We start from the raw sequence: 26,258 nt of genomic DNA on the forward strand, positions 1-26,258 counted from the left end.
TATCACCCATATATAGATATGAACCTGTGCTTTTCTATCTATTTAAAAATTGACACCCATTTATCAAAAATAATGCACATAAATTATGTACATATTTGTAATTCTTCAGAAATTTGCAAGTGTGGTAATAAAAAATTATTGGTGGGGCCAGCCCAGGGGCCTAGTGGTTAAGTTTGTGCACTCCACTTTGGCGGCCCAGGGTTCACAGGTTCAAATCCCGGGCGCAGGCTTATACACCGCTCATCAAGCCATGCTGTGGCGGCGCCCCATATAAAGTAGAGGAAGATGGGCACGGATGTTAGCCCAGGGCCAGTCTTCCTCAGCAAAAAGAGGAGGATTGGCAACAGATGTTAGCTCAGGGCTAATCTTCCTCACACAAAAAAAAAAATTCTTGGCAAAAATATACCAACTGTCACCGGATTGAGTCTAATATAATGTTAACACATAACTTTGCTTAAAGCATAAACAAATGGATTCCATAAAACTTCGCAGAGAGAGATTTCTCAAAAATTATATCATAAAGTGATTTAGGAAAATTTCAAGTAGGTATTTACATAACTATGTATACAACTACATATACATAGCTAAACTATTTCCTCATAGCTAATGAGCTAAGCAATTATATTCTTGGAACTAAATTTTTTTCATCCTCAACGTACCTGTTTCTCCTGCTGGCCTCAGATGTGGCAATTCCACACGAAATATATGAGGCCCTTTCTATGATCCAATCCCTAGCTCTTGCTATAAGCAAATATCTGTCTAGTTGAGGTAACTAGTAGCTCAATAAAACAACAGAGTAATAAGGAGAAGTGGAATTTTATATACCCAAGGCTCAAATACAGAACTTCCTTTCACTTATTTATGCTAACTCAACCCATACATATTCATATCTGAGGGTATTCATGAAAAGTGTATCTTAGATCAATAGATCTGGAGGATTATCCCTCTTCTAAAGTATGTTTACTCATATCTACATATATATCCCCAAAAGCCCAAGAACTGAGATTGCAAAAAATCATAGAGGGATATAGTGCATGCATTATTCACTATATTTTCTTGTACCAGCCACCCCAAATCAGACTGTAACAGCTTCTTTTTCTTTACTACAAACAGTTTATTTCTTTTTATTGGGCCAGTACCATTATCATCATTTCTACTTTAATTCACTAAGAATTCTGCTAGTCATCTTCCTCTCTTGGCTTCCCAATGGCACATCTGTAAATTTTGTTTTCTATAGTGGCAAAATGAAATCTATTATTTACTGAGCTTCACACAAAAGCCATTCGATATCAATTGGCTTGCATTTCACTGTTGAGAAACTCGTAAAGGGAGTGACTCGGTGTTCTTATCTAAGGAAAAAATATGAAAAAATTAAAGGAGCTGGCTATGACAAAATAAGCTAAGAGACAAAGAGTTCTTCAAATATGAGGAAGGTTTTAATATTGGCAATTCATTCACCTCCAAGTCTAGAATTAAATATTACACTCTGAGTTGCAGAACAGCCTTCAGTCCTACATCCCACAAGTATCCCATGGGCCACGACAGGAAACTGTCTTCAGCTGTTCTCCCTCACATCCTCTTGCTTGGTTCTCTCAGCTACTCTCCTGGAATCAATGATCTCCTACTTCTTTGCTAATGAAACTGAAGACTGTTTATTATCCTAGCACAAACATGAGTTTATCACCCCAGAACAAATATCAGTTGGTAAAATTAGCATGCTCAGAGCTCCATAGAACCTGGCTGCAATTCCAGGGAGATGTCTTACAGTGCATTGTGGTGCGTGAGTCAAGAACAGCCTTGCTCTCTCCACAGTGAGCCTTCTTATAAGCATAGTTCAGAGAGGAAAGTCATCACATCTGTCTTTATTCCATTTTTTGCTCATAAAAATTGGCTGATTTATTGAAAACACATAAAGATAATAGTATTTTTTAAAGAGTCATACGGTTTAACAAGATCTAGAGAATTATAAGTCCCTGACACAATTATGAAATTTGATACTCACTGGACCTTCGCAATTTAACGCAACCTTGTTTGGGCTCAAGCCTAAATGTGAAATGACTTTGTAACTAACCTTGACCTTTGTTTGAAATTTACTTCTCTTGGGTCTCATCCAGAGCTGTAAGACTATAATTAACTTTGCCAGATTCCAAAACCCCCATAACTTTTCGTGTACCATGACTTTGGAATACTACTATCTATGAGTGAGAATTTTTCTGCTTTTTCTAGGAAGAGACCTTAGATCTCTGCTCAAGTTTTATTGTCAAAAAGTGCGGATGGGACGGGAGAGAAGAAAATACAATTCCATTTGCGTTACAATTTCCATTGTAACTCTTTCAGGACTGACTCTAATCAGGTCAGAGTTTAAATAATTTTAATTTGTACCAAACACACTTTATGTTTTATATTTGACCCTGGAAGCCCATTTGTCCTCTTTCCTTCCATTTTAAGACACATAGGAGCAGACCACAACAAATTTTAAAACAGATGTAAAAAATAAATTTTTATGATTTGAAAATCTATATCTTTAACCATAACTTGAGATCCAGATCTATATTTTCAACTGCCTGTAAGAGATGTCCATGAGCACATCCTTAAGTAATTTTAAACATACGTCAACATCCATCACACAATCAACTTTTCTTTCTTCTGTAGAAATATTGTTTTCTGACTCTACGACCCTGGGATATTCATGCTTCTCTAAGTATGAGATGGGAAGTAAAGAAAGAATCAACATTTGTTGAGCTCTTTCAGTCATTTACTTATTAATTAATTCATTCTACAAATATTTATCAGCATCTGCTATATTCCAAGCTCTGTGCTAGGCGTGTAGGACACCTGATGGGCAATACAATCCAGAGTAGGATACAGACATTGAACAAATGATTACACATAAAGTAATTTATTTTCACATCTGATGCATGCTATGAAAGAAAAGTACAATGTGCATGAGAACATGTAATTTGATGACCTAAACTAGTCTCATCTTCACATTCCTCTGAGGAAATGACATTTAAGCTTGAAACCTGAAAGAAGAGCTGTAGTTACCTAGGCAGGAACTACATCTTTATATATAAGATAGCAAAGAAGAAGCCCATTAAGGAGACTGAGAAGGAGTATCCAATGATGGGGGAAGAAATACAGCAGAGTGTGGAGTCAAAAAGCTGAAAGAATAGGGTGTTACAAAAGGAAAGGAGAGTAGTCCTCTGTATCAAAAGACCTTCAGAACTCAAATGAGTTAAGAGACAAAGGGATCCATTAAATTCAATTGTCAAGGACAGGATGGGACCTTGAACAAAGGGAATAAGAGGACTTTGAAAGCCAGAGGGATACTCCATCCACGACGCAAGAAGAAAAAGGAGAGAGGGGCACTGATGTTGACAGGCTTATAAATCTGTTGGTTGGATGATGAGAGAGTTCCTTCTGATGGTTTTATTTTCTCATTGAAGGATGAAGTGAAGTCATCAGCTGCAGGGAATGAGGGGCTAAAAGAAGTTGGGTGTAGAAAAGTAAGGAGAGAAGAGAAAGTATTAAACAATTATTATATCACGTGGAAAGGCAAACTTTCTGGAGAAACAAGGTAGGATTGCTAAGCAATGTTGACTGTATTTGAATCTTATCTTGAACTTAAAGTGAAACCAGCCACCCCAGTTGACCGTTTTTCTCCAACAATTCGAGTTGGGAATTTTCCCGATGAGTAGTATGGCAGAAGAAAAGAAAGGCAAAGAAATTGAGGGTATTTTCAAGGAAATGATTATTACAGTAGACCATGAAATCTCAGGTAGACAAGGAGACTAGAGTTGAACAGATAAGTAGTAGGTGATGAATAGGCAGTTGCAATGCAGTAAAATTTTTAGCAGTGATGGTACGACAGCAAATCTGCTGGAATGAAAAGAAATGGTAGGCAAAGAGTGGGATACTTGAAATTAAGATTACAGAGCTGGCACCACTGCTAGATGACGAGGTACAGAATGTCCCCATGGAAGTGGATGGCTGGGGTAGAACAGACAAACAGGTTAGCAAAGTGAAGAAGTCAACGCATTAGATGGATGATCTACTTTATCATCAAAATCATCAAAATGGCAACAGGTATATGTGCCATTATGGAACTTGTTCAGATAGACCTTAATGGAAGGTGGGCTATACATCATTTGGCCTTCCAGAAGGTCAGTTCCACTACCCTTCTAGAAACAAAGAAATTGTGAAACATTTCTAGATTTCATCACTAGGACCACCTTCCCTCTTCCCAAAATTGCAAGTCATGAAATGAATACTTTAGTGAAAATCTAGAGGATCTTACTATTCCTAGGGCATTAAAAAAAAAAAAGAATTCTCATGTCTCAATCTCAATGAAATTAAAAAAAAAACAACAATGCATCTGCTGCAGAATTAGAAACCAAGTACATCAACATCACCACATAGATCTATACTACTGCAGCAGAGTCCAGAAAATACCATGGTTAAAAGGATGGACTTTTATTGTCAGATACATCTGGGTTGGAGTCTAGGATCCATCCCTTACTATTCATATGACTTTTAATATCTAAAAAGTGGTATCTTACAGAGTTACTGGGAGAATTAAATGAGATAATACACATAAAATACTTATCACAGTTCCTGGCACACCATGCCCCACAAACGTCAGACTCAATTATGCTCAAGATTCACTGGGAATCCCAATCCGCCATTTGTAAGGACTATCTAATGAGTAAGAGAAGCAATATTTTTCCAAAGCTCCTTGCCACCTACAGAACTATGGTGCCTAGCAAACAAAGCAATCAGACTTTTTTCAGTAGTGCCTGACTCTGCTATTTTGATTCAGGGAGACCAAGCTAATTTCTCTCGTGATGTAGGGCGTCCACTTGAACTATCATGTAAATATCCAAAATTTGAAAGATCAAGCTTAGCAAGCCAAAATGACCATACATGTGGCTATTCTAATAAACTTCACAGTGCTAAAGGGTATGGCATAGCGATTAAAGACTCATGAGTTTGATTCCCAGCTCCATCCATTCCCAGCTGTGTGGCTTTGAGCAAATTACAAAACCTATTTCTAAACTAATGCTGTCTACCTCATAGGGTTATTGTAAGAATTTAAAGAGTAATTCACATAAAGAATTTGGCACAGAGCCTGGTACTTAATCACTCCTTGAATGTTAGCTATTATTAGCAGTAGTAATATATAAACAAACCAAAAAATATAAATATATTTTATGGAAGTTCAAGAGCAATTTATGAAACAGAAGAGATAAGTTTCTAACAAAAAAAATAATCTATGTTTAAGGATAAAAATTTGCTAATTTTTCTTCTAGAGATAGAAACTTTTAATTTAGATGTATAACATTTAGTTTTGGGGGGAACTACATAAGAGAGGTATTGAAAAAAAGAAATCATATTGATATTATGCTCACACAAGGGTATCCTATTCCACAATGAAAAAGAATGAAATGATACACAGAACAAAATGGATAAATGTCAATAACATCATGCAAAAATAAAATCAGCCAGTCATGAAAGAGTATATAGGTACTGTATGACTCCACTGACAGGAAGCTGACAAACCAACACAGTTAATCTATGATAATAAAAATCAGACCTGTGCTTGCTTCACAGTGGGGTGGGTGACTGGGCTCAAAGGAATTCTCAGGGGTGAAGGAAATGTTCTTTCTCTTGATGTGAGTGATAGCTACATGGGTGTACACATTTGTCAAAATTCACCGTGGCATACACTTAAGAATTGTGAGGCATAAGTAAATTATACCTCAACAAAGTCCCATTAACATAAAAATTCATGCTTATATGAATTCTTTTCATTTTTCCATAAATTAAAGTATGTCATGACTTAGCAGCTGTTCATTACATGTTTAAAATAATATTTACTTCCTAAACATATACCTAGGGCAAAGAATATCATATTAGATTTTATTTTGGATTAGAACAATATGTGGAAAATGCAACGAAGTTGATTGGTGAACTTAGGTAATATAATAAGGCTTTGAAAAGCAAAAATAACATTTGCTCAATTTAGCTGAAAAAACAAACCTCAAATATTGTAATAAAAGTCTCAATTCATAGTAATTTGCACTTTGTAAAAGGGAATTGCTTAAGATTGAGAGGACTAACACTATATTAATAAGAAAAGGAAATTTAGTTCAGTCCTTTGGGATTTAAGTCTTCGGAAAATTTTAAATAAACTGCCTTTCACAAAGTTTCTGGATCCAAGAGTCACTCCGGATATACAAAATATAGAGAATCAATGCAAGATGCCTGTTTTCTCTTGTGAGATCTCAAGTGTTATATTTTGTGACAGTTTCCAAAGAGGTCAATTAACAAAAAGACAAAGTGGGCTTCACCGTCTTTCAGAACATCATGTGTCTACTCAGTGCCAAGCACAAAGAAAAGGAAAGTGTAGTCAACTGCTCACTCCTTCATTTCATGTCCTCGGCATATAGTATGCCTGGTAGGAGGCGGTGGTCATTAAATTTTTGATGGATGGTGGGGTGGATGGACTAATAAATGGACCAGGAAGTTTCAGTATTGGGGATCTGGGAAAACAATGGTGCCACACAGTAAACAAGCAAGTTGCAAGGAGAAAATTTTTAATGAAAAGATAACTTTAATTATTAAATATGTTGTATTTGAAGTACAAATAGGGGGAAGTGTTTATTGGAGGAGAAATGTGGTCCTCTACCTGGCAGGGTGATCAGAACCAGCCCCAAGAGTGATAATTAAGCCTATGTAGCTGGATGAACTCCAACGGGAAGAAATCATTGTAAGGAGAGAGGAGCAGAGGCCAAGCACAGAACCTTGGGGAATTGTATACAGCTGGGGGACAGGAGGAGAACTAGGATAATTTGGGTAATAGCTCAGGGAGGAGAATGCTTAGGAATTGGTCAAAAGTGTCAATATTGCAGAGTGATTTTAAAAAGGGTATATTTGTAAGCTACTGTATAATTATAAAAATGCTATTTTTTTTAATCTATCCTAATTTTTTTTTCCAATAAAGGGTAGAAGTTGCCCCAAGTTAATTCAGCCTCTGTAGTCAGTAAACACGTGCAAAGAAAATAACTGGATTCCTTCCCAAAATTAGTAGGAAGCCAAAGGGAAGGAAAGAAGTTTGGAGAAGAAAAGAGAGAGAATGGGTCTATACTATCCAAGCCAGGCATAGGCCGTCCCAATAAAAGAGGGGGTGCTGGGGCAGGCCTGGCAGATGCAGGCAATTAGGAACCTCCAGTTACTCAGCTGCCCAGAATTGTTTCTCTGAAGCACCTTTGAAAAAGGGCCAGAAAGATGTTAGTGAAAACTCTGGGAGAGGAGCCAGCTTACACCAGGGAATACTGCTCATGTTTCCAATATGAAAATATATCAGAAATATAGACCAGAACTCAGAGGTCAATATACTCTAATTTTATATTAGGAAACATACCCAGAGAAGTTAGGTAATTTGGTCATGCTCACAGTCAATCTGTGTCAGAATTTACCAACTATATCTCCTCTTTTGGGAAATTCATGTTTTTTCAAATATAAAAGCTCATAAATCAGTCACCATCGAAAGTAGAAAATTGGGAAGATTCTTTTTGAGTATTGTCTTAATTAAAAACATATCTTTTTGTTGCACCGTTTGACTACCTGCCTTAATTTTATGTGTTGATTTGACAGACCAAGTGACTCAGTGGAATAGAACTAAAATTGTTTTTCCTCCATATTCCATGTTATGGAGACTAGAGAGGACGTCCTGCTTATTACAATAGTGGGTTTACAACAGTAAAACACACTCACAAATTGGAAGCTGCTCAGACAGAGTCATTATCTCCAAAAAAAGAAAAACAAAATTAAGTTTTGAGGCAAAAGATAAATTAACTGGAGTGAAAGAATTTCTTTTCCCAATTCCAGACAGAAACAGCTTGACACTTTTGAAAGCAGGGTTATGAGGGTCACAATGTTTTTGTGTCCTCATTTCCTGTTTTATCATAATCAACCTCAGCTGTTACATTTCTCCGACATATAAAATTTTGAGTGTGAATAAATTATATTTTCTTTTTGGAACATGTGACTGTGTCAGTGTGTTTTCTCATAAGCGGAATGAGCGTGGTTTTGCCTACTTGTTAGTTTGTTTTCATCACTCCCATTATACCAGGGAACAGGAAAACATTTATAAAAGAAGAACAGCAAACACTGAACCCAGGAACACTACATTTATTCTAGGTAGTTTTACACACTGAAGTATTTTTGTATATTATTTATAGTGTTGTTGATATCCTCTTCTCTCTTTCACACGTTGAAGTGCCATATTATCCAAACTACAACTTCTGGACAAATTGATAGCACATGTATGCACTTGGCCAGAACTTTTGACTCACCAATTGTGCTATTATACAAATGAGATTTTTGGTTTGTTTTGACCAAACGTAACAGTAGGAGTGATCCTTAAAATAGCACCACTACCTGACACCAATGATTTCCAGCTGATTTTATGACACTACAAGAACATTCTTAATTACATTAAGAAGGTAAAATAATTCTAAGTAAATCATTTTAATCCACTTATGTTTTTTAAAAGGTAAATGTTTGTTGGGGTGCCTTTGGCATACATTGCCTCAGGTCAAACATTTGTCACTCTGATAGGATTCAGTGGAAATCAATAGTGAAAACTGTTCCAATCTAATGAAAATTGATTTTTCAAAATTATTTACAACTTAATAAATGTTCCATTTCCACATATAAGACATCTTACAAGGCAAGTACATACAGACCCAAATTAGTGCTAATTATTAGAGGAAAATGAAATGGAAGTACCCAGTAACTAAGTGTAATGTTCTTGCAGAAACAAATGCAGCACTAGTCATAGTAAAAAAAAAAAAAAAAAAAAAACCAGGAACAAACCAAATATCAAGGAACATTGGATTAAATAAATAAAATGTGGTATATTCACATAACAGGATACTATATAGCAAAGAAAATTAAAAAGTACTGCTATACAAAGCACAATAAAAAGCAAAGGAAGCCACACACAGTGTGTGTGTGTGTGTGTGTGTGTATAACTCCATTCATAAAGGTTCAAAATCAGGCAGAATTAATCTATCTTGTTAGAATTCCTGTTAGCAGTTACCTCTGGGAAGAAGGGTGGAAGCAGTGATTTGTAAGAGGCACAGGGAGGCTTCTGACTCCAGAAGCTGATAATGGTATATATCTTGATCTGTGTGGTGGTTACATAAAAGTGTTTACTTTGTAAACATACACAAGCTGCATGCTTACGATTTGTGCTCTTTTCTGCGCATATGCCATACTTCATTGAAAAGTTTATTTTATGGAAAAATGGAGTAAGTAGACTCCATCGGGTCTCTCCCACCGAATGCAGTTACAAAAGCTGAACAGAATGCATGAAGCTACTTAAGGACTCTGAAAAGTAAATAGCAGGAAGATTGAGGAAGAAGACCAGTACCATCAAACTGGCAATGGGTTCATTATTTTTCCCCTCTGGTATCCCCTAGCCTGGTTTCAACACAGCCTGTAACCTGGCAGTGGGCATAATGCAGACAGAGAGTGCTCCAGGAGAAGCCCTCTAGTTCTGAGTCAAGGAGTGGGAAAAGGGTCTCCTAACACTGCATTCTCTTCTACCCAATCTCTCAAACAATCCTGGGACAGTGGTGGCAGCAACCGCTACAGCAAGGGAGGTCCTCAGAAACCTCAAATGCTGATGGAGGAAAACCTTCCTTTCTGGTTGGATGACATGTGATGTCAAGAGATTGGGACAAACCCCCATTGCTTTGTCTTCCCACTGCTTGGCCCCAGATGCAGGAGAAGTCACAGGAAGTACATCACAGAGTGGAATAAGTAAAGTCGCAGCCTTCTGGCCAACGGACCAAAAAGGGGAGCCCCCAAGGAACTGAAAAGTACTGAAGAGATCACAGAGAGGGAGAAGGTTGGGAAATGATCCCATAAAATTGTTTTGAACTCCTGGGCTCACCTTTAAGTATGTGTGAATCTGAGACTAAACAGCATAGACTTTGAAAACTGAACTAGGGAATAGATCATTGCCCTGATCTCACACTGGCCACTGGGTAGTATACACCTGGCATAGATCTGAAAGGCACTGCAAAGTCTTTGGAAATGGAACTGATATTGAAATCATAACCCACAGAAGACTAGTTAGAATTTGAAGCCTAAACCCAACTAGGCTGACTCCCGATAAAACAAAAATATCAACATTCTCCATAGGACTTTAAATAAGACCCAAAGTCTTAGAACATGATATTCAAAATGTCCAGGATGCAATAGAAAATTACTCTGCATATGAAGAACCAAGAAAATTTCAATTTGTATTGGAAAAACAATCAGCTGACACAAACGTTGAAGTTATCCAAAAATGACTTTAAGGCCGCTTTTATAAAAAGTCTTTAAAAAGTAATGGTGAACACCCTTGAAATGAATGGACAGATAGAAAGTCTCAACAAAGAAATACAAGATATAATGAAGAACCAACTGGAAATCTTAATTTTGAAAATTACAATAACTGAAATAGAAAATTCACTAGATGCGCTCAATAGCAGAATGGAGATGACCAAGGAAAGAGTCAATGAACTTGAAGACAGACCAATAGAAATTATCTAATCTAAAGAAAAGAAAAAAGATTGGGGGAAAAATGAACCGAGTCTCTGGGACCTGTGGGACAATACCAAAAGATCTAACATCCATGTCATCACAGACTCACAAATAGAAGAGAATGTGGTGTAAAAATAAATAATTGAAGAAATAGTTGCTGAAAGCTTCCCAAATTTAACAAAAGGTATAAACTTATAAACTCAAGAAGTTCAGTTAACTCTAAACAAAATAAACCGGAAGAAATCAATGTCCAGATGTATCATAATCAAACTGCCAAAAACTAAAAACAAATTTAAAAATCTTGAAAGCAACTAGAGAAAACTAATGCATTACTTACAGGGAACAATAATTTGAAAGACTATCAATTTCTCATGAGAAACACTCAGGACAGAAGTAAGTGGAATAACATTTTTTAAGCACTGAATGAACCGCCAACCCAGAATTCTATATCCAGTGAAAATATCCTTCAGGAATAAAGGTGAAATGAAGACATTTTCAGATGAAGGAAAACTGATAGAATTTGTTGCCACCAGAACTGCTCTAAAAGAAGTGTAAAGGAAGTTCTTCAGACAGAGGGAAATGACACCAGAAGGAAGCCTGGAACATCAGGAAAGAAGGAAAAACAATAGAAATTGTAAACATCTGTGTAAGGCTATTCTTCTCCTCTAAAGTTGTTTAAAACATATTTAAGAAAAGAAACATTAATGGTTGAAAGAAAAAATATAACATTATCTCACGGGGATATCTTATATATATTTAAAACATACATGCACGGGTGTGTCTGTGTGTGTGTGCATACATGAATGAGAGAGAGAGAGAGAAAGAGACATTCAAATAACCCAGACAAAAGCAGGAAATAGGAAAAAGGAATGAAAAAGAGAGAGAATATAAAACAAATGGTAAATCTAAATACAAACACATCAATAATTACAATAGATGTAAACGGTATAAACACATCAATTAAGAGACAAAGATTGGCAGAATGGATAAAAAACCAACACCAACAAAAAAACATGACCCAACTATATGATGTCTACAAGAAATTCATTTAAAACAATAACGATATAGGTATGGTAAAAGTAAAATGATAGAAAAAGATACACCTTGCAAACATTAATCAAAAGAAAACAGGAGTGGCTATATTAATATCAAACAAAATAGACTTTAGAGCAGAGAAAATTACCAGAGATAAAGAGGGACACTACGTCATGTAAAGGGTCAATTCACCAATAAGACATAAAAATATTAAATGTGTATGCACCAAATAATAGAGCTTCAGCATACATGAAACAAAACTCAGAACTGAAAAGTAGAAAAGTCCACAATATTTGGAGACTTAAACACTCCTCTCACAGTGATCAATAGATCTAGTAGACAGAAAATCAGCAAGAATATAAAAGAACTGAACAACAATAGCAATCAACTAATCTATTTGACATTTAAAGAACATTCCACTCAAAAACTGCAGAATATGTTTTTTTCCCAACTGCACGTTCACCAAGATAAATCATATCCTGAGTCACAGAATAAGCCTTAACAAATTTAAAATAATTGAAATCATACAAAGTATGAAATCATACAAAGACCATAATGGAATTTGAATAAAAATTCGTAACATAAAGATAACACAAAATCCTCTAAATAGTAGCAAATTTAACAGCATAATCCTAAATAATACATGAGTCAAAGAGGTAGTCTCAAAGGAAATTATAAAATATTTTGAACTGAGGAAAAATGAACATAAAATCAAAATTTGTAGGATGCAACAAAAGCCATTCTTAGATGGATACTTATAGCATTAAATTACTATATTAGAAAATAAGTTTAAAATCATAATCTAAGCTTCTACCTTAAAAGACTAAAAAATAAAATAAGAGCATCAAAATAAATCCAAAGCAAATAGAAGGAAAGAAATACTAAAGAACAGCAATCAATAAAATTGAAAACAGAAAAACAATAGAGAAAAATCAATGAAACCAAAGGATTGTTCTTTAAATCCAAAATATATGAAAGAATTCTCAAAACTCAATAGTATGAAAACAGCCAAATTTAAAATGGGCAAACAACTTGAACAGACACTTCACCAAAAGGGATATATATGGACAGCAAATAAGCCCATGAAAAGCTGCTCAATATCATTAACCATTAGAGAAATACAAATTAAAACCATGATCATCTATCAGTACACACCTATTAAAAATGGCTAACTTTTTAAAAAACACTGACAATACCAAGTGCCAGTGAGGCTGTGGAGCAACTGGAACTCTTAAGTATTGCTAGTGCAAAATTGAACAGCCATTTTGGAAACAGTATGGCAGTTTTTTATAAAGTTAAACTTACCCTCACCTTTATTCCAGTAACCCTATTCCTAGATATTTATCCTAAAGAAATGAAAACTTATGTCTACACAAAAACCTATACACAAATGTTTATAATAGCTCTATCTATGATTGCCAAAACTGAAAACAACACAAATATCCTTTGAGGTGTAAATGGATAAACAAAAGAAAATACATCTAAAAAACTATTCAGCAATAAAAAGGAATAGACTACTGATACATGCAATAACTTTGATGAATCTGAAAGGCATTCTGCTTAGTGAAAGAAGCCAACATCAAAAGGTCACATACTCTTATCATTCCATATATATGACAATCTCAAAAAGACAAAACTATAGTGATGGAGAACAGATCAGTGATCACCAGTGGTTCAGGGTGGGGGAAGCTTGTAATTATAAAGAGAGCATGAGGGAGTTTTTTTTTTTTGAGGTTATGGAACTGCTCTGTATCCTGATGGTGGTAGTGCCTACACAAGTCTATACATGCACTAGAGTTCATAGAACCGTATACCAAAAGAAAAGGTCAATTTTACCATAATCTAAATTTTAAAAATATAAATAAAGAAGAAGTCTTTATAAGTTTACCTTTAAAATGTAGGGCCAAACTTCCCCAAAAAAGACTTGAGTATCTAGGTAACATCAAAGACTAATTTGACCACAAATGAAAACTAGGAAGGTTGCAACATACTCACCACTGCTTGCCCCTCTACAGTTTCCATTACTAGAATCCATAGGAAAATCTGAAAGGAGGTAATAGAATAAGTTAAGAACCACATAGTAATTATTATTTCAAGAATTCCCATATAAAAATCTAATTCAGTCACAAATTTGATTTGGGTAAGAACCCAGGTGTCTGAAGGAATTTGATTCTTATTAGTGTCATGAGGTTGGCACTCTATCATTTGTAGGTCAACTAAGGACAAGATGGATTCTTTCACGTGAGTGAAAGGTAATATACTCTTTTGAATCCTCATCAACTGTGAATAAAATTTCAGGATTTAATAAATAAAATTTGAGTTTCACAAAATTTTTAAATGATGAGCGTCCGATCACAATAAAGCCCGTACGCACATTAGCACTCACCCAACACTTGCCTCTTGATGACTAAAAGAGCCAAACACACCTCTTGAATACACAGATGTGCCACACTTTACTGGCATAACATTTGAATTCTTAGCGCCTAAGGAAAACATTCAGAAAGCCTTCTCATTGTGCTCTTTGTTAACTGCAAACTAAGCAGTTCTTCAGCAGAAGGGAAGCTTACCATCCAGGGACTTCTCAAGCCAGTGCAATTAGTAGCTGTGGTAATAATTAGAAATTGCCAATGACTCTTTTCATGATCTTATAATCTCAGAAAATGGGAATGATAAATGGGAATGAAAATGGTAATTATATAAAGTTCTTCTGTGTTCTAGTTAAGAAAGTAGCCTCTAATGCATAACACTGAGTGCCTTCGCAGAGCACCAGGCTGAGAAATGCTGTGCCTAGCTATATACTTATTGACACCTCAACTCAGTACTTTTATATGAGAGTTTTATATTTGTATTAACACTTTATGTTAAATGAATTTCATTCCTTTATTTATCCTAGTAGAAAATAACGTTCTTGCTCTGTCCTTTTTCTTCATAGGTCATGTCATGAATAAATTAAACAAGGAGGGGTTAATACTGTTTTAGGACAATAGCACCCAAAATTACAATTAATGAATTATTTTCATCAGCTGGTATTTAAAAACCTGTACCCAGGGCCAGCCCCAGTGGCCTAGTGGTTAAGTTCGGCACACACTGCTTCAGCTTTGGATTGTGAGCTCGGACCTACACCACTCATCTGTTAGTGGCCATGCTGTGACAGCAGCCCACAGAAAAAGAAAAAAAGATGAAGAATGGCAACGGATGTTAGCTCAGGCAAATCTTCTTCAGCAAAAAAACAAAACGAAACAAAAAAACCCCTACATGCAAGGAAAGTCAGCAGTCACCAAATAAATAAATAAATAATAAATAAGCAGGCAACAAATACTTGATTCTAAAACATTTGGTTCAACTCAGCCATATACTAATAACTTAACGTCTTTTTTTTTTTTTTTTTTTTTTTTTTTGGTGAGGAGATCAGCCCTGTGCTAACATCTGCCAATCCTCTTCTTTTTTTGCTGAGGAAGACTGGCCCGGGGCTAACATCCGTGCCCACCTTCCTCCACTTTATATGGGAGGCCACCACAGCATGGCTTGCCAAGCGGTGCGTCAGTGCACGCCCAGGATCCGAACCCGCGAACCCCAGGCCACGCACACTTAACCACTTGCGCCACCAGGCTGGCCCCTAATTTAATGACTTTTGTTCTAGTCAAAGACTATTCATGATAAATGTATCCAAGTATTACTGTCCCAATGGTTTTTCTATTCCTGAATAAGTCTAATAATCATGCAACAATATGCATACAATTTATACAAAAATGATCTCTCTATAAATGAAATTATATTGATCCACATTTAAAATAATTGTTTAGTGTTGACAGGTTGAAATAAAAATGAAAAAATTCTTCTCTTGGAAAAAGAGAAACAGCTGAACCTAGGAGATCGGTTTTCTTCTTTCATTCTTATTCACAGGAACACGTTTCTACACTTTTAAACGTCTATTGTTAGAATTATAGAAGTCAGTTGTTAGAATTTTAAGAGAGAAAAACCAAAGTTTTCAGATGAAAAATAATCCAAAAAAAAAATTGTTTTCGGAAAGTTAAACTTAGGAATTCTAACAAAATTATCCTAAATTAAAATAGTAGGTATTATTAGCAGGTTTTATGCCTCAAGGATTTCAGGTAGGGGTCATAGAGATTTCCAGAAGAGTCCTAAAGGAGCTGGGGAAGGTGGGGAGGGTTTTCCAGATAGAGGATAGCATGTGCAGAGGCATGCAATGAGAAACTACAGTATTCATCAAGGGCTAAAACAGAGAGTGGTATAAGCAGGGAGAAATAAAACTAGAGAGAGGTAAGAAGGGATGAGATCATGAAGGCTAGAGGCAGATACCAAAGGATTTTAAGCAACAGATTTGCATTTCAGAAAGATCACCCTGTTGGAATACGGAGGGGCAATACTGAAGGCAAGAGAGGTAACTATCATCCTATCTCCTTAATCCATGTAAGAAATGGTGAGGCCCAAACAAGACAGCAGCCTTAGAGGAGGGAAGGGAGTTGGATTCAGAGTAGATCTAATAGCATGACACCTACTGAAGGAAGGGGATAAAGAAAAGGGCGGAAGCATGGCTGACTCCCAGGCCTGGAGGATGGGTGTGGTGATGCCTTGTAATAATATAGAAAATAGTAGAAAAGCAGAGGGTACAAGGGTAAGGAAATGATGAGTTCACTCTGGGGCATGCTGAGACTGAGGGGTCAGGGTTAGACTCGAGAATCCAGAATGTATGTTCCCTGCTATCTCAAAAGTACAGAGAAGTAGTTATCTCTTACCTCTTGGAATCCATTGTCCAGGGCTGCCTTCTAATCTCTTAAGCTATGTATAAACGGGCTTTCAAAATACATTGAAAAAAACTTGATCTTTTAACTGCAATCTGATGGTCAAAAGACAGGTTCTGTCTAAAGTTAGGAATCACCTCTTTCTTCATAAAAGAGGAAGTATAGCATAGAACAGGTTCTGGTTTCTTTCTCTTAACAGCTTTATGAACTTGGACAAGTCACTTAACTTTTCTACATGCCTTAGCTTCCTTTTCTGCAAAATGGGAATAATAGCACCCATCATGTAGTTATTATGATAATAAAGTAATATGCATAACACACTTAAAACAGCACCTAGAACATGTTAAGTGTTATTAGTTCTTATTCTGTTGCTGCTAATGATCATTCTCCTGAGTAAGACATGTCCTGTGCCTGATCGTGTTGTTCTTAAACACTTATATTATGCTTTACTGTTTATCAATCACTTCACATGGGTATTTTGTTCTTCATAATCCCCAATGTCAGTGTCAAATGCCTCGCTCAAGGTACAACATTAATGGCAAATCTGGAATTCCAACCAAGGGCCTATAACTCTAAAACTGTGGCTTTCTTTAAATTGAGGAAATATAGCCAATTCTTTTTTTTTTTTTGAGGAAGATTGGCCCTGAGCTAACATCTGTTACCAATCTTCCTCTTTTTCTTTTCTCTCCCCAAAGCCCCAGCACACAGTTGTGTATCATAGTTGCAGAGTTGTAGCTCTTCTCTGTGGGACGCCACCTCAGCATGGCTTGATGAGCGGTGAGTAGGTCCGCGCCCAGGATCTGAACCGCTGAACCCCGGGCCACCGAAGCAGAACGCGAGAACGTAACCGCTATGCCACCGGGCCGGCCCCTAGCCAATTCTTAATTATTCAAAACTATATGTCTATATGGTGGCTCTTGGTCTCCTCTTTTCGCACACCTAGTAGAAATAGAAAGGCCATGTATAACTCAGTCAATTTTGCTATTTATAGCAACAACTATTTGGAAGTTTGGTGGGAATAAAATAAAGAAGGAAATATTACAATAAGATTTGGGGACTACATAAGATTCTATTACCACTGAAAATAGAATCATGGATTAGCTGTAAATTAAATACCCTAACACTCTGAGATACTCTTCCCTACCCCATCCAGAGCACCTTTCAATATTTTACATGATGAAGGATCCTTAGAATCGTGTTTTCTCTCTAGTTTTAATCTAAAATTTCCACTTCTCCTTTCCATTCCACTTTCCTCCTATCACACTAAATAATTCTTCCTTCTTGGCATTTGGCCCCTCAAATATTTGCAGACCAGGGCTAAAGAAAAGGCTGCCTGTTCCTGAGAGAGTGGAGAAATGATTAAACAGCAGTTCATGCATGTGAAAGTTGGCGCAGCTCCGCCAGGCAAGAGAGGGCCTGGAGAAACGTGTTGAGCAAGACGTGGGGTGACAAGTTAACACGACCACGGACACCAGCGATGACTGAGGAGTGATTATAAAGACCTTGGCATAGCTATTAAATATCAGACCATAAATTTTCTTAGATACTTAATTTTCTACTTTTCTGAGATAAAATTTGCAACTAACAGACATTCATCAGACTCATTCTTTCTTCTGGTTGCTCCCAAAGGGATTTGTACTTAAGCCTGAGGTCCAGGTTGATTTGTGTAAAATAAAATATTAAGCTTACATATTCAGAAGAAATAAAATCTGCTTTTCCAGTTAGGTCCCAGTGTGAAGCTTGTTTTCCAGAGCTGAACTGTTAAAAGTTCTCAGCTGTATCCGCATTGTTTTTTTTGAAATGGTATGTTGGTCAAACACAAACAGGAATACCAATTTGATATAACAGTGATAATAATAGCAAAACAACAACAATTTGTCAAGGGCTATGTCCCAGGTACTACATATGCTGTTCAATTTCATCTTCACGACACCTGTGGGATGTAGGCAGCGCTGTCCTCATGTTACAGATCAGAAAACTTTGAATCAGAGAGGTTTATAATTTCCTTATAACAGTTGATATGGCAGAGTCAAGATTCAACACCTGGTCTGCCCAACTCCAAATCCATACCCTTTACTCATCATACAATACTAAAGATTTGACTAAATGTCTTACTGGCTGAATGACTAAATTGAACGGAATTCTCAAATAAGGCAGATAAAGCAGTTGTACCTGTGGTCGTGACTCTATAGTAAATATAAAATGTGGAAAAAGAATAAATATATGATTTTATTAGTACTGGTCAGGATATGATCTTTTCCTTATAAATGTATGTTTTCCGTTAGTATTTCAAAAGCAAAAAGTAGTTTGAAGCAATATTCCATTTCAGTAAGACTTTGCTTTGTAAAATATCCTAAACTGGTTTGTGGAGTCATAATACACTACGAGGGAATAGATCTGTGGGAATGGTAGGACTTGAAAATCCTCTTGGCATTGAAGAAATGTAAACAGTGATCCCATTTTATTCAGGGAGATCTCATTTTTATATTCAGTTGGATAGATTCTAGTCATAAGACACGGGGACTCTGTTTATACCTAGAGGAAGGAAAAAAAAAAACTCTGCTTCTTAAACTATTATATCCCACTAAACCAAGCAGTATATTGCTTCATAAATTAAACTGGCCACATGTGGTAGTTCCTAAGTAATTCCAGGTGCCTGACAGTTTGACCCAGGGTAGGGAATGCAATTTTCAGCAAGCTGGCCTTGGAAGCCAGAGGACCCTTCAGGCTAGAATCCACCCCTTCATTCCCCATCCCCACCTCCCCTTCAGCTCCTCCCGCCACCCCAGCCTCAGATTCACATTGAAGGTTATGGTAAAGGAAGGGGGAAGGGAGACCATCACTAAATATGCTTCTAACTGCCACCTATCCCTACTTATTTTTCTAGCAAGGATGCTGCCGGTAGAGAAGATATTATGGCATTTTAAAGCAGCTCAGGAATCAGGTCCCATGGACTGACAAATTGTTTCCATGCATGTCTTGTTTGAGTGCTTCAATGAGGCAATTGTTTGGTCCAGGAGGATAGGTAATTCAGGGACACCTAAGGAAACTGTTTCCCATCGATATTGACTATGGCTTTTGAGAGCCATTAAGCTTGCCAAACCTCTCTCATTTGATGTCCATCTCTAAGAGAGGTTTCAGAGCAAGTCTTCTCCTTTAAGAGGAGGAATGTATTTCAGCATGAACCATAACCACCTCATTCCTAGCCCTTGGCCTGAGAAGAGCCAGTATTTAACTGCAGCATTTAACTGATTCTAAGTGTCTGGCAGACCAGGCAGCAACTGACCGAGCTTGTCCCGAGTCTGCACAGCCTGTGACGTTAGTGAGTCTAAAGGCTCAAAGAGTGCTCTTTTAGCCCAAATATTGATAAGAAATACATTTTTCTGATTATTTTATACAGACAGTTCTTGGTTCTTGATTAACATCAAGATGACAATAGATGTAGTCAGAGTGATAAACTAAGTGAGGTGACCATCAAAAAGCTCTTGAAATCTTTCTGCTCCGTTTTGGTTTTGCAGCTCTTCAGACAAGTTCTTTCCCCTCCCCACTCACTTTATGTTAAGCGGGTCAAGGTGCACAGAAAACAGTTTTTCCAAATCAATTCCCTGACAACCAAGAACTATTACCTAGAAATAGACTGAGGACATGAGCTTAGGCTGAGCAAATTGAGAGGCAGAAGAAGAAAATGTTGATGCTCAAGAAATGAACAGAAGAGGCAATCAAGTCATCACATCTAAGACCAGAGTTGATCTGGAGAGAATATGAAAGAGGACCAATCATAAAAGATTGAGTTTATTTTTAAAGTATATGAAAGGTGAAATTCGAGTTTTGGGTTAATTGGTAGGAATGATATTGAGTTAGAATTGAATGCACCATAATGAACAAGGTTTAGTTGGGGTCTTAAGAGTCATGACTATCAGAATCAGGCCAACACCAATGAGAAAACTTGTGATTGATTCCATTAAATGTAGAAGTGCAATCAAGTTTTAGGGTAGGGAAAGATTGAAATTAATGAGTGGCTGATGCACACACAGAGAAAGGACATGAAATAAGGTATTAAAGACAAATTATTTGCAGAGCATCAGAGTGGGATAAGGGGGGAGATTAAAAATAACATTACATAAGTGTAGATGATAATATGCCTTAAATATAACTCCTTTCATCCGTATGTCACTTACAAAATGACTCGAAGGCATGTGGGAATGTGAAAAGAGCCCAGCAATTTCACTCTGCCAGCTCTGGGGCTGGAGTAAGTCACAGAAGCTAATTAGCAGTGCATAGCAATGTTTCACAGCTATTTCAGTCTGGAATGGAAGAACAATTTATCTCATTGAAAGGAGGGGGAAATTTAAGGTGAAGGTAATTGCTCAAATTGGATATTGAGCAAACACATACCACCAACATCTGTGGTTTGGAGTAAGGTTACTGAAATTATCTTGGCATTTTTAATGATTAGAAGAAAATGGTGCTTCAGTTTTCTGTTTTCACCATACAATCTTGGCAAGTAGCTAAAACACTAAAGAAAGTAAGAAAAGAGTATCACCATAGAAGATGTGGTTACTTCAACATGTAAAGAGTGGAAAGGGCAAGGCCAGTGTTCAGAAGTGTGATGGGAGTGGAATGAACCGAGTATTTTAAAAAGACAGACCACCTATTGGAATAGAGTGCATCCGTCTGGAAGGGTGATTGGGTGAGAGACAAAAGGAATCGTGCTCCAGAGTAATTAAGGGAGAGATTAAGAGAAGTGATCCGAAGAGAAAAGACAGAATCAGAGCACAGGCACGACTAACAAGGGCTCCGAGAAGTGAGCGAACTGCAGGGCAGGGGGAGAGGCGGGGTAGTGTCAGGACTCACCCGCTCCGTCCGCGGTGACGATGGCCTCGGGAGAGATGCACACGCCGCGGTCATAAACCGGCAGCTCCTCGCAGGCCAGGCTCTCCGGCCACGAGTGGCGGTACTTGATGAGGATGGGCTCACAGCCCTGCCGGGCCCGCTCGCACACAGACTTGCAGGGCTTGATGGGCTCGTGCTGGAAGTCAATGGTGCAGATGGGCGCGTACATGGCACAGAGGAAGAAGAGCAGATCCGGGCTGCAGTGGGTGCCCAGCAGACCTTCGAACTGCTCGATGGCCAGGATGGCGTTGGCCTGGGTGCTGTGGTGCAGGTGGTTGGGCATCTTGGTCATGTTCCAGGGCAGGGACTTGCACAGGGGGATGCGGACGGGCTCACAGGCTGCAGCCCGGGCTCCGGGCACGCGGAGCAGGCAGAGCGCAGCCAGGGCGAGCAGCCCGGCCCGCAGCAGCAGCAGCATCCCTCCCGGGCTGCCGCAGACCATGATCCTGGCAGGATGGGGCAGGGTGCAGCAGTGCCGAGAGGCCCGCTCCTTCGTCTCCTCCTCCCCCCTGGAAGTGGACACAATGATCTGGGAGCTTCTCCTCCCCCGGCAATCTCACAGCTTCCTTGGATCAAATTCCCCCAATGGAGTCCCACGAGCTTCGCCGAGTCCAGCCGCCGCCGCCCCTGCCGCTCTGGCTGCTCTTTCCCGATGTCCCAGCCTTCTAGGGCAGCAGCATCTATTTATTCCTCGCTCCCTCTGGCAGAAGCATCAGACTTCGCAGATGAATCAGATGAGAGCAAAACAAGAGGAAGCGAGGGAGAAATAAAAACAAAAGTAGAACTCAGCTGGAGGAGTTGGAGCTCTGGGGTGTCACGTCCCCTGGATTACAAAAGGGTGCTAAAAGAAGCATGAAATTCTCCAAAGTGAAGGGGAGGACGGGGGCGTGAGGGGGCTGGAGAGAAAGGAAGGGAAACTAGAGGGAAAAGACTCCTAATGGGGGACGAGGGTGCAGTAAGAGTTTGCAAGTCCTGTAGCCTGAGCAAAAAGATCCAATTCGTGGTGTGAGCTGGTGCTGCTGCGGCAACCGCAGCCGGCGAGAGAGGCCGGCGGGAGAAGTCTCGACGGGAGGTCTGTGCCTGGACCCGCTGCTCAACACTTTCCTGCCTCCGGGACACAGAGGCAGCTCCGCCCCCCGGTGCAGTCCCAGCCCTCCAACGCCGGCTCCGCTGCCCGGGAAGGGAGTGGGAGATCCGGGGAAAGAGCGTCTGTGGGTCGGAGGCAGAGGGGAGAGAAGCCTTGAGAAGCAATGAGGATGCGGTAACCCAAGGCAGCGCTGAATTAACACGTGCACCTCTTCCCCACCTCCACACTGGGCTGCAGCCCCCTGGCTCCAAAGAAGAGCCCCCGGTCCCTTACTGAAGTGCCCACCCCAATTCCCCACGAAGGAGTCTCCCCCAGTTCCCCACTTGGGAACCCAACCCAAGCCCCTTGCTTCCTGGAGATACTTCCTTTAAGCAAACTACAGCTTTGCCTCTGAGAGCTCCCGCTCTGCAGGAAGTCAGACCTGAGGGGGAAAGACTTAAGCGATGCCACTTTAAATGTCCAAGTCGCAGAAACCACGACCCCTGCGAGCAGTGGTGGAGCCTTATCAACCCAGAGCTCCTGACTACAGAGGTCTGCACTTTGAATAACTAGGTGGGGGGAATTGCCTTTCATAAAAAGAGAAGAAATGCTTTGCTTAATGACAAATAGGCAACCAGAGGCTAGAAACAGTTTTTTTCTTTTCATTTTTTTTCTTTGCCTGCAAAATTAGAACTTTTGAGTTTTGCCGTTTAAGCTTAAGAGTGAAAACTAACTGCTTTAAAGTACTTGGACTTTTTTTTTTCTGGTTTTACTCACTAAAATAAATAGCACGTATTATTTAGCTCTTCTCATCAACAATTTCCCCTAACACTTGAAAGAAATGTGTAGGAAAATTACACCACGCAGGTAATAATGATGATGATGATAATAAAACCCTTTGCATCCAAATGAGTTCAATCTAGAGAAGAAAATAGAAAACAGATCCCCTCCTGGTCGGCTTCTTCCACTAACGAGCCGCCTCTTCCCCCCGCCCATCTTTTCAGGGCACATTGTAAATGGAATGGCCCGCACAGGCCCTCACACCCTGCCCTTTGAATGGGAAATCACTGAGCAAAAGGATTGCAGACTGTCAGAAAACACAGCCTTCATTGAGAGGAGAAGGAAACAAACCCTAAAACAAAACAGGAAGTCACCTTTGCTCTGCATCGTTGAAACATTCCCCTGCTTTAATCCAGCCATTTCTCACAGTCAATAATAAGCAGAAAAAAGACGCCCCACTTCAGAGCACACCGTGAGACGGCAGTTTCCATTCCAGAGCATTGATCTGATAGCACTTATAAAATGTCAGTGCTAACTTGAGTTTATGGAATTTTATCTCTAAAATGACCCTAAAGAGCAGTTTGTGACTGCAGTAAATTTTTTCAGAAAGAAGTTTGTCCCACTTAGGAGACAAAAAAAAAAAAACAGATGGTAGATAGGGAGTCAGTATACAAACCTTGCCTGGTCTACAATTATTGAGTGTCATTTAAGAAAAGAAAGCCAAAAACTATATAAATGAATTAGACAAAAAATGACTTGGCAAGTAAAATTTAGAAGGAAAAAACAAATTTAGAAACAGTCAATATTAGAGCATTTGGGGGCTATTCTGTATAAAGAAAAAATAGGTGGAATTTTCAATAAATTAGAAGGAATAAATGTGAGGAGTAGATACAATAAATTGCTAAATACGTTTTCCTGTTCATCATAAATCTTAACAGCGTAAGAAGAAACGAGCTAATGCTTTAATGGTTCGACAACTATCTGAAATAAAGTCTCTTTTCCTTCCCCTGACAAAAGTCAATTACCCCCATTGTCTAACATGGCCCCTCACAACTTTAATCCAAATTTGTCTTTATCAAAACCCAAAATAAACTTCACCGCCTCCCAGAAGTCTTTTTGAGTACCCTGTCTGATTCTGTTCATTTTTCTAGTTAGTTCCCCTTGAATGTTGTTCGTTTTTGCAAATTGTTCTTTAGCACCTGCCAATTTATGGCTTCAAAAAATTTTTTCTTTCATTATGTCATCTGGATGTGCTCTGCCTTCCTAAATAGCATGTATGATTTTTTAAAGAAGAGAATTCATCTTCTATTTCTTCTGATGTAGGCATTTGAGAAATGTTGGCCCATGGAATTTGGAATGCAATATTTTAAATATTAAAATATGTGCGTCTTAAAGAGACGAAAATACAAACCGAGTCAATAGTGATAGCTAAGTTTGAAAAATAGGCTATAGGATCATGAAGGAAACACAAATTAGATATGGCACACAGTTTCCCCTAGGGGATGAGCTGTACCCCCAAAAATGAGTGCCTTCAAACAGGCCTATATTGAGAGAAAATTCAGGGAAGGCTGAAACCTGGTGCCCCAGGGGAAATGGGTGATAGGTAATTTGTTGTTCTTATGTTGTATTTTACACCATTTTGTTTAATGGACAGAACACTGATCTTTGTGTAAAACTACACCTGGGCTACATGCGCGACAGCTAACAGCCATAGACATTTCCTCACTTCTGGGGAAGAATTTCAAAGTAGATAAGCTGCAGGCAACACAAAGGGCTGGAGAATTGGAGCTTTTAAATATTTTGATGGGCATAGCAATTGTGATCTTTTAGAACTCACTTTTCAAAATTAAGTGTGAAAATCCGAGAGTTTTATGCAGTGGATTTTATATTTGAGAAAGTTGTCAAGGTGGCGAATGCAAATTATTAATGTACCAATATCCCGCTGAAAAAAGTCTTATGGAGACTAGATTCCAGGACCTCGAAGGGCTCCCCAAGGCACACCCCATGGACCTCTTCCAGAGCACTTCAGAGTAACCACATGGCACCTTGTTCTCAGAGCGCTACAGCATAGCGCCCCCCTAGCACCTGCTTGGGACTATGAATCAATCCTGGGCTCAACAGCTGCTTAGGAAGCGCACCCAGACCCAGTCATGGCCAATGCGTCTTCTTTTTTGTTTGTTTTGTTTTGTTTTGTTTTTGTTTTTGTTTTGGTGAGGAAGATCAGCCCTGAGCTAACATCCATGCCAATCCTCTTTTTGCTGAGGAAGACCTGCCCCGAGCTAACATCTATTGCCAATCCTCTTCCTTTTTTTTCCTTTTCCCTTTTTATCCCCCAAAGCCCCAGTAGATAGTTGTATGTCGTAGCTGCACATCCTTCTAGTTGCTGTATGCGGGACGCGGCCTCAGCATGGCCGGAGAAGCGGTGCGTTGGTGCGCGCCTGGAATCCGAACCCGGGCCGCCAGTAGTGGAGCGCGCACTTAACCGCTAAGCCACGGGGCCGGCCCCACTGTGTCTTCTTAGTATGCATCATGGTGCCATGGTCAGTGGCATTTCATTTAGCTTCTTGACAAGGGTTTCTGTGGCAATATCAAGAAAAGATCTTGCTAGAGGTTATCACTGTGAAATAGCCATATTTCCAAAATTTCAATTTGAAAAATTTCCAAAAGAAATATTTGCAATGTCTTGTTTCATCAATAATTTAAATATTAACATTATTTTTCATCTGTTTAAATACACTTTAAACTTACACCAGGTTTGTATTTGTAAGACTATACACATCTGTCCTGTAAGAAAATGTGCTTACATTCCTACAAGCAGGGCTGATATGTGAAGGAATTAACAACTAGCTGGGCTAGTTGGGACATCTACCAGTCCCATTCTCTGCCGGCTGAGGAACTGCCCTGGGTATCCAGGGAGCTAAGGAACTAGTGTTTATTGAGTACCTACTGTCTTTGAGGCATAAACCGCACGACGCTTTGCAGCAGGGGTTAGTTCCAAAGACGAAGAAACTGAGGCTCAGAGGAATGAAATAATTTCCAAAAGTTCTCACAGCTAGATAAGGGCCTGTCAGGAGTGGGACTTGAATCCATGCTCTTTTCACAATTCCAACAATTCCTGGGCA

General features: G+C 38.8%; 1 protein-coding gene across 1 annotated transcript in view; it reads right to left on the reverse strand.

Annotated features, from left to right (window-relative positions):
- FRZB (frizzled related protein) overlaps positions 1 to 22,484 on the reverse strand; it is a 33,470-nt gene extending 10,986 nt beyond the window's left edge. Inside the window, exons 1-2 of the mRNA XM_004426704.3 lie at positions 21,252 to 22,484; positions 13,630 to 13,677 (exon numbers count right to left, since the gene is read on the reverse strand). Of these exons, the coding sequence (XP_004426761.1) occupies positions 13,630 to 13,677; positions 21,252 to 21,732 (529 nt within the window). The 5' untranslated portion in view covers positions 21,733 to 22,484. The remainder of the gene's footprint in view (positions 1 to 13,629; positions 13,678 to 21,251) is intronic.
- Positions 22,485 to 26,258: the final 3,774 nt, after the last annotated feature.

Source organism: Ceratotherium simum, chromosome 9, assembly GCF_057802395.1.
Source record: "Ceratotherium simum simum isolate JZ-2026a chromosome 9, ASM5780239v1, whole genome shotgun sequence".
NCBI lineage: Eukaryota > Metazoa > Chordata > Mammalia > Perissodactyla > Rhinocerotidae > Ceratotherium > Ceratotherium simum.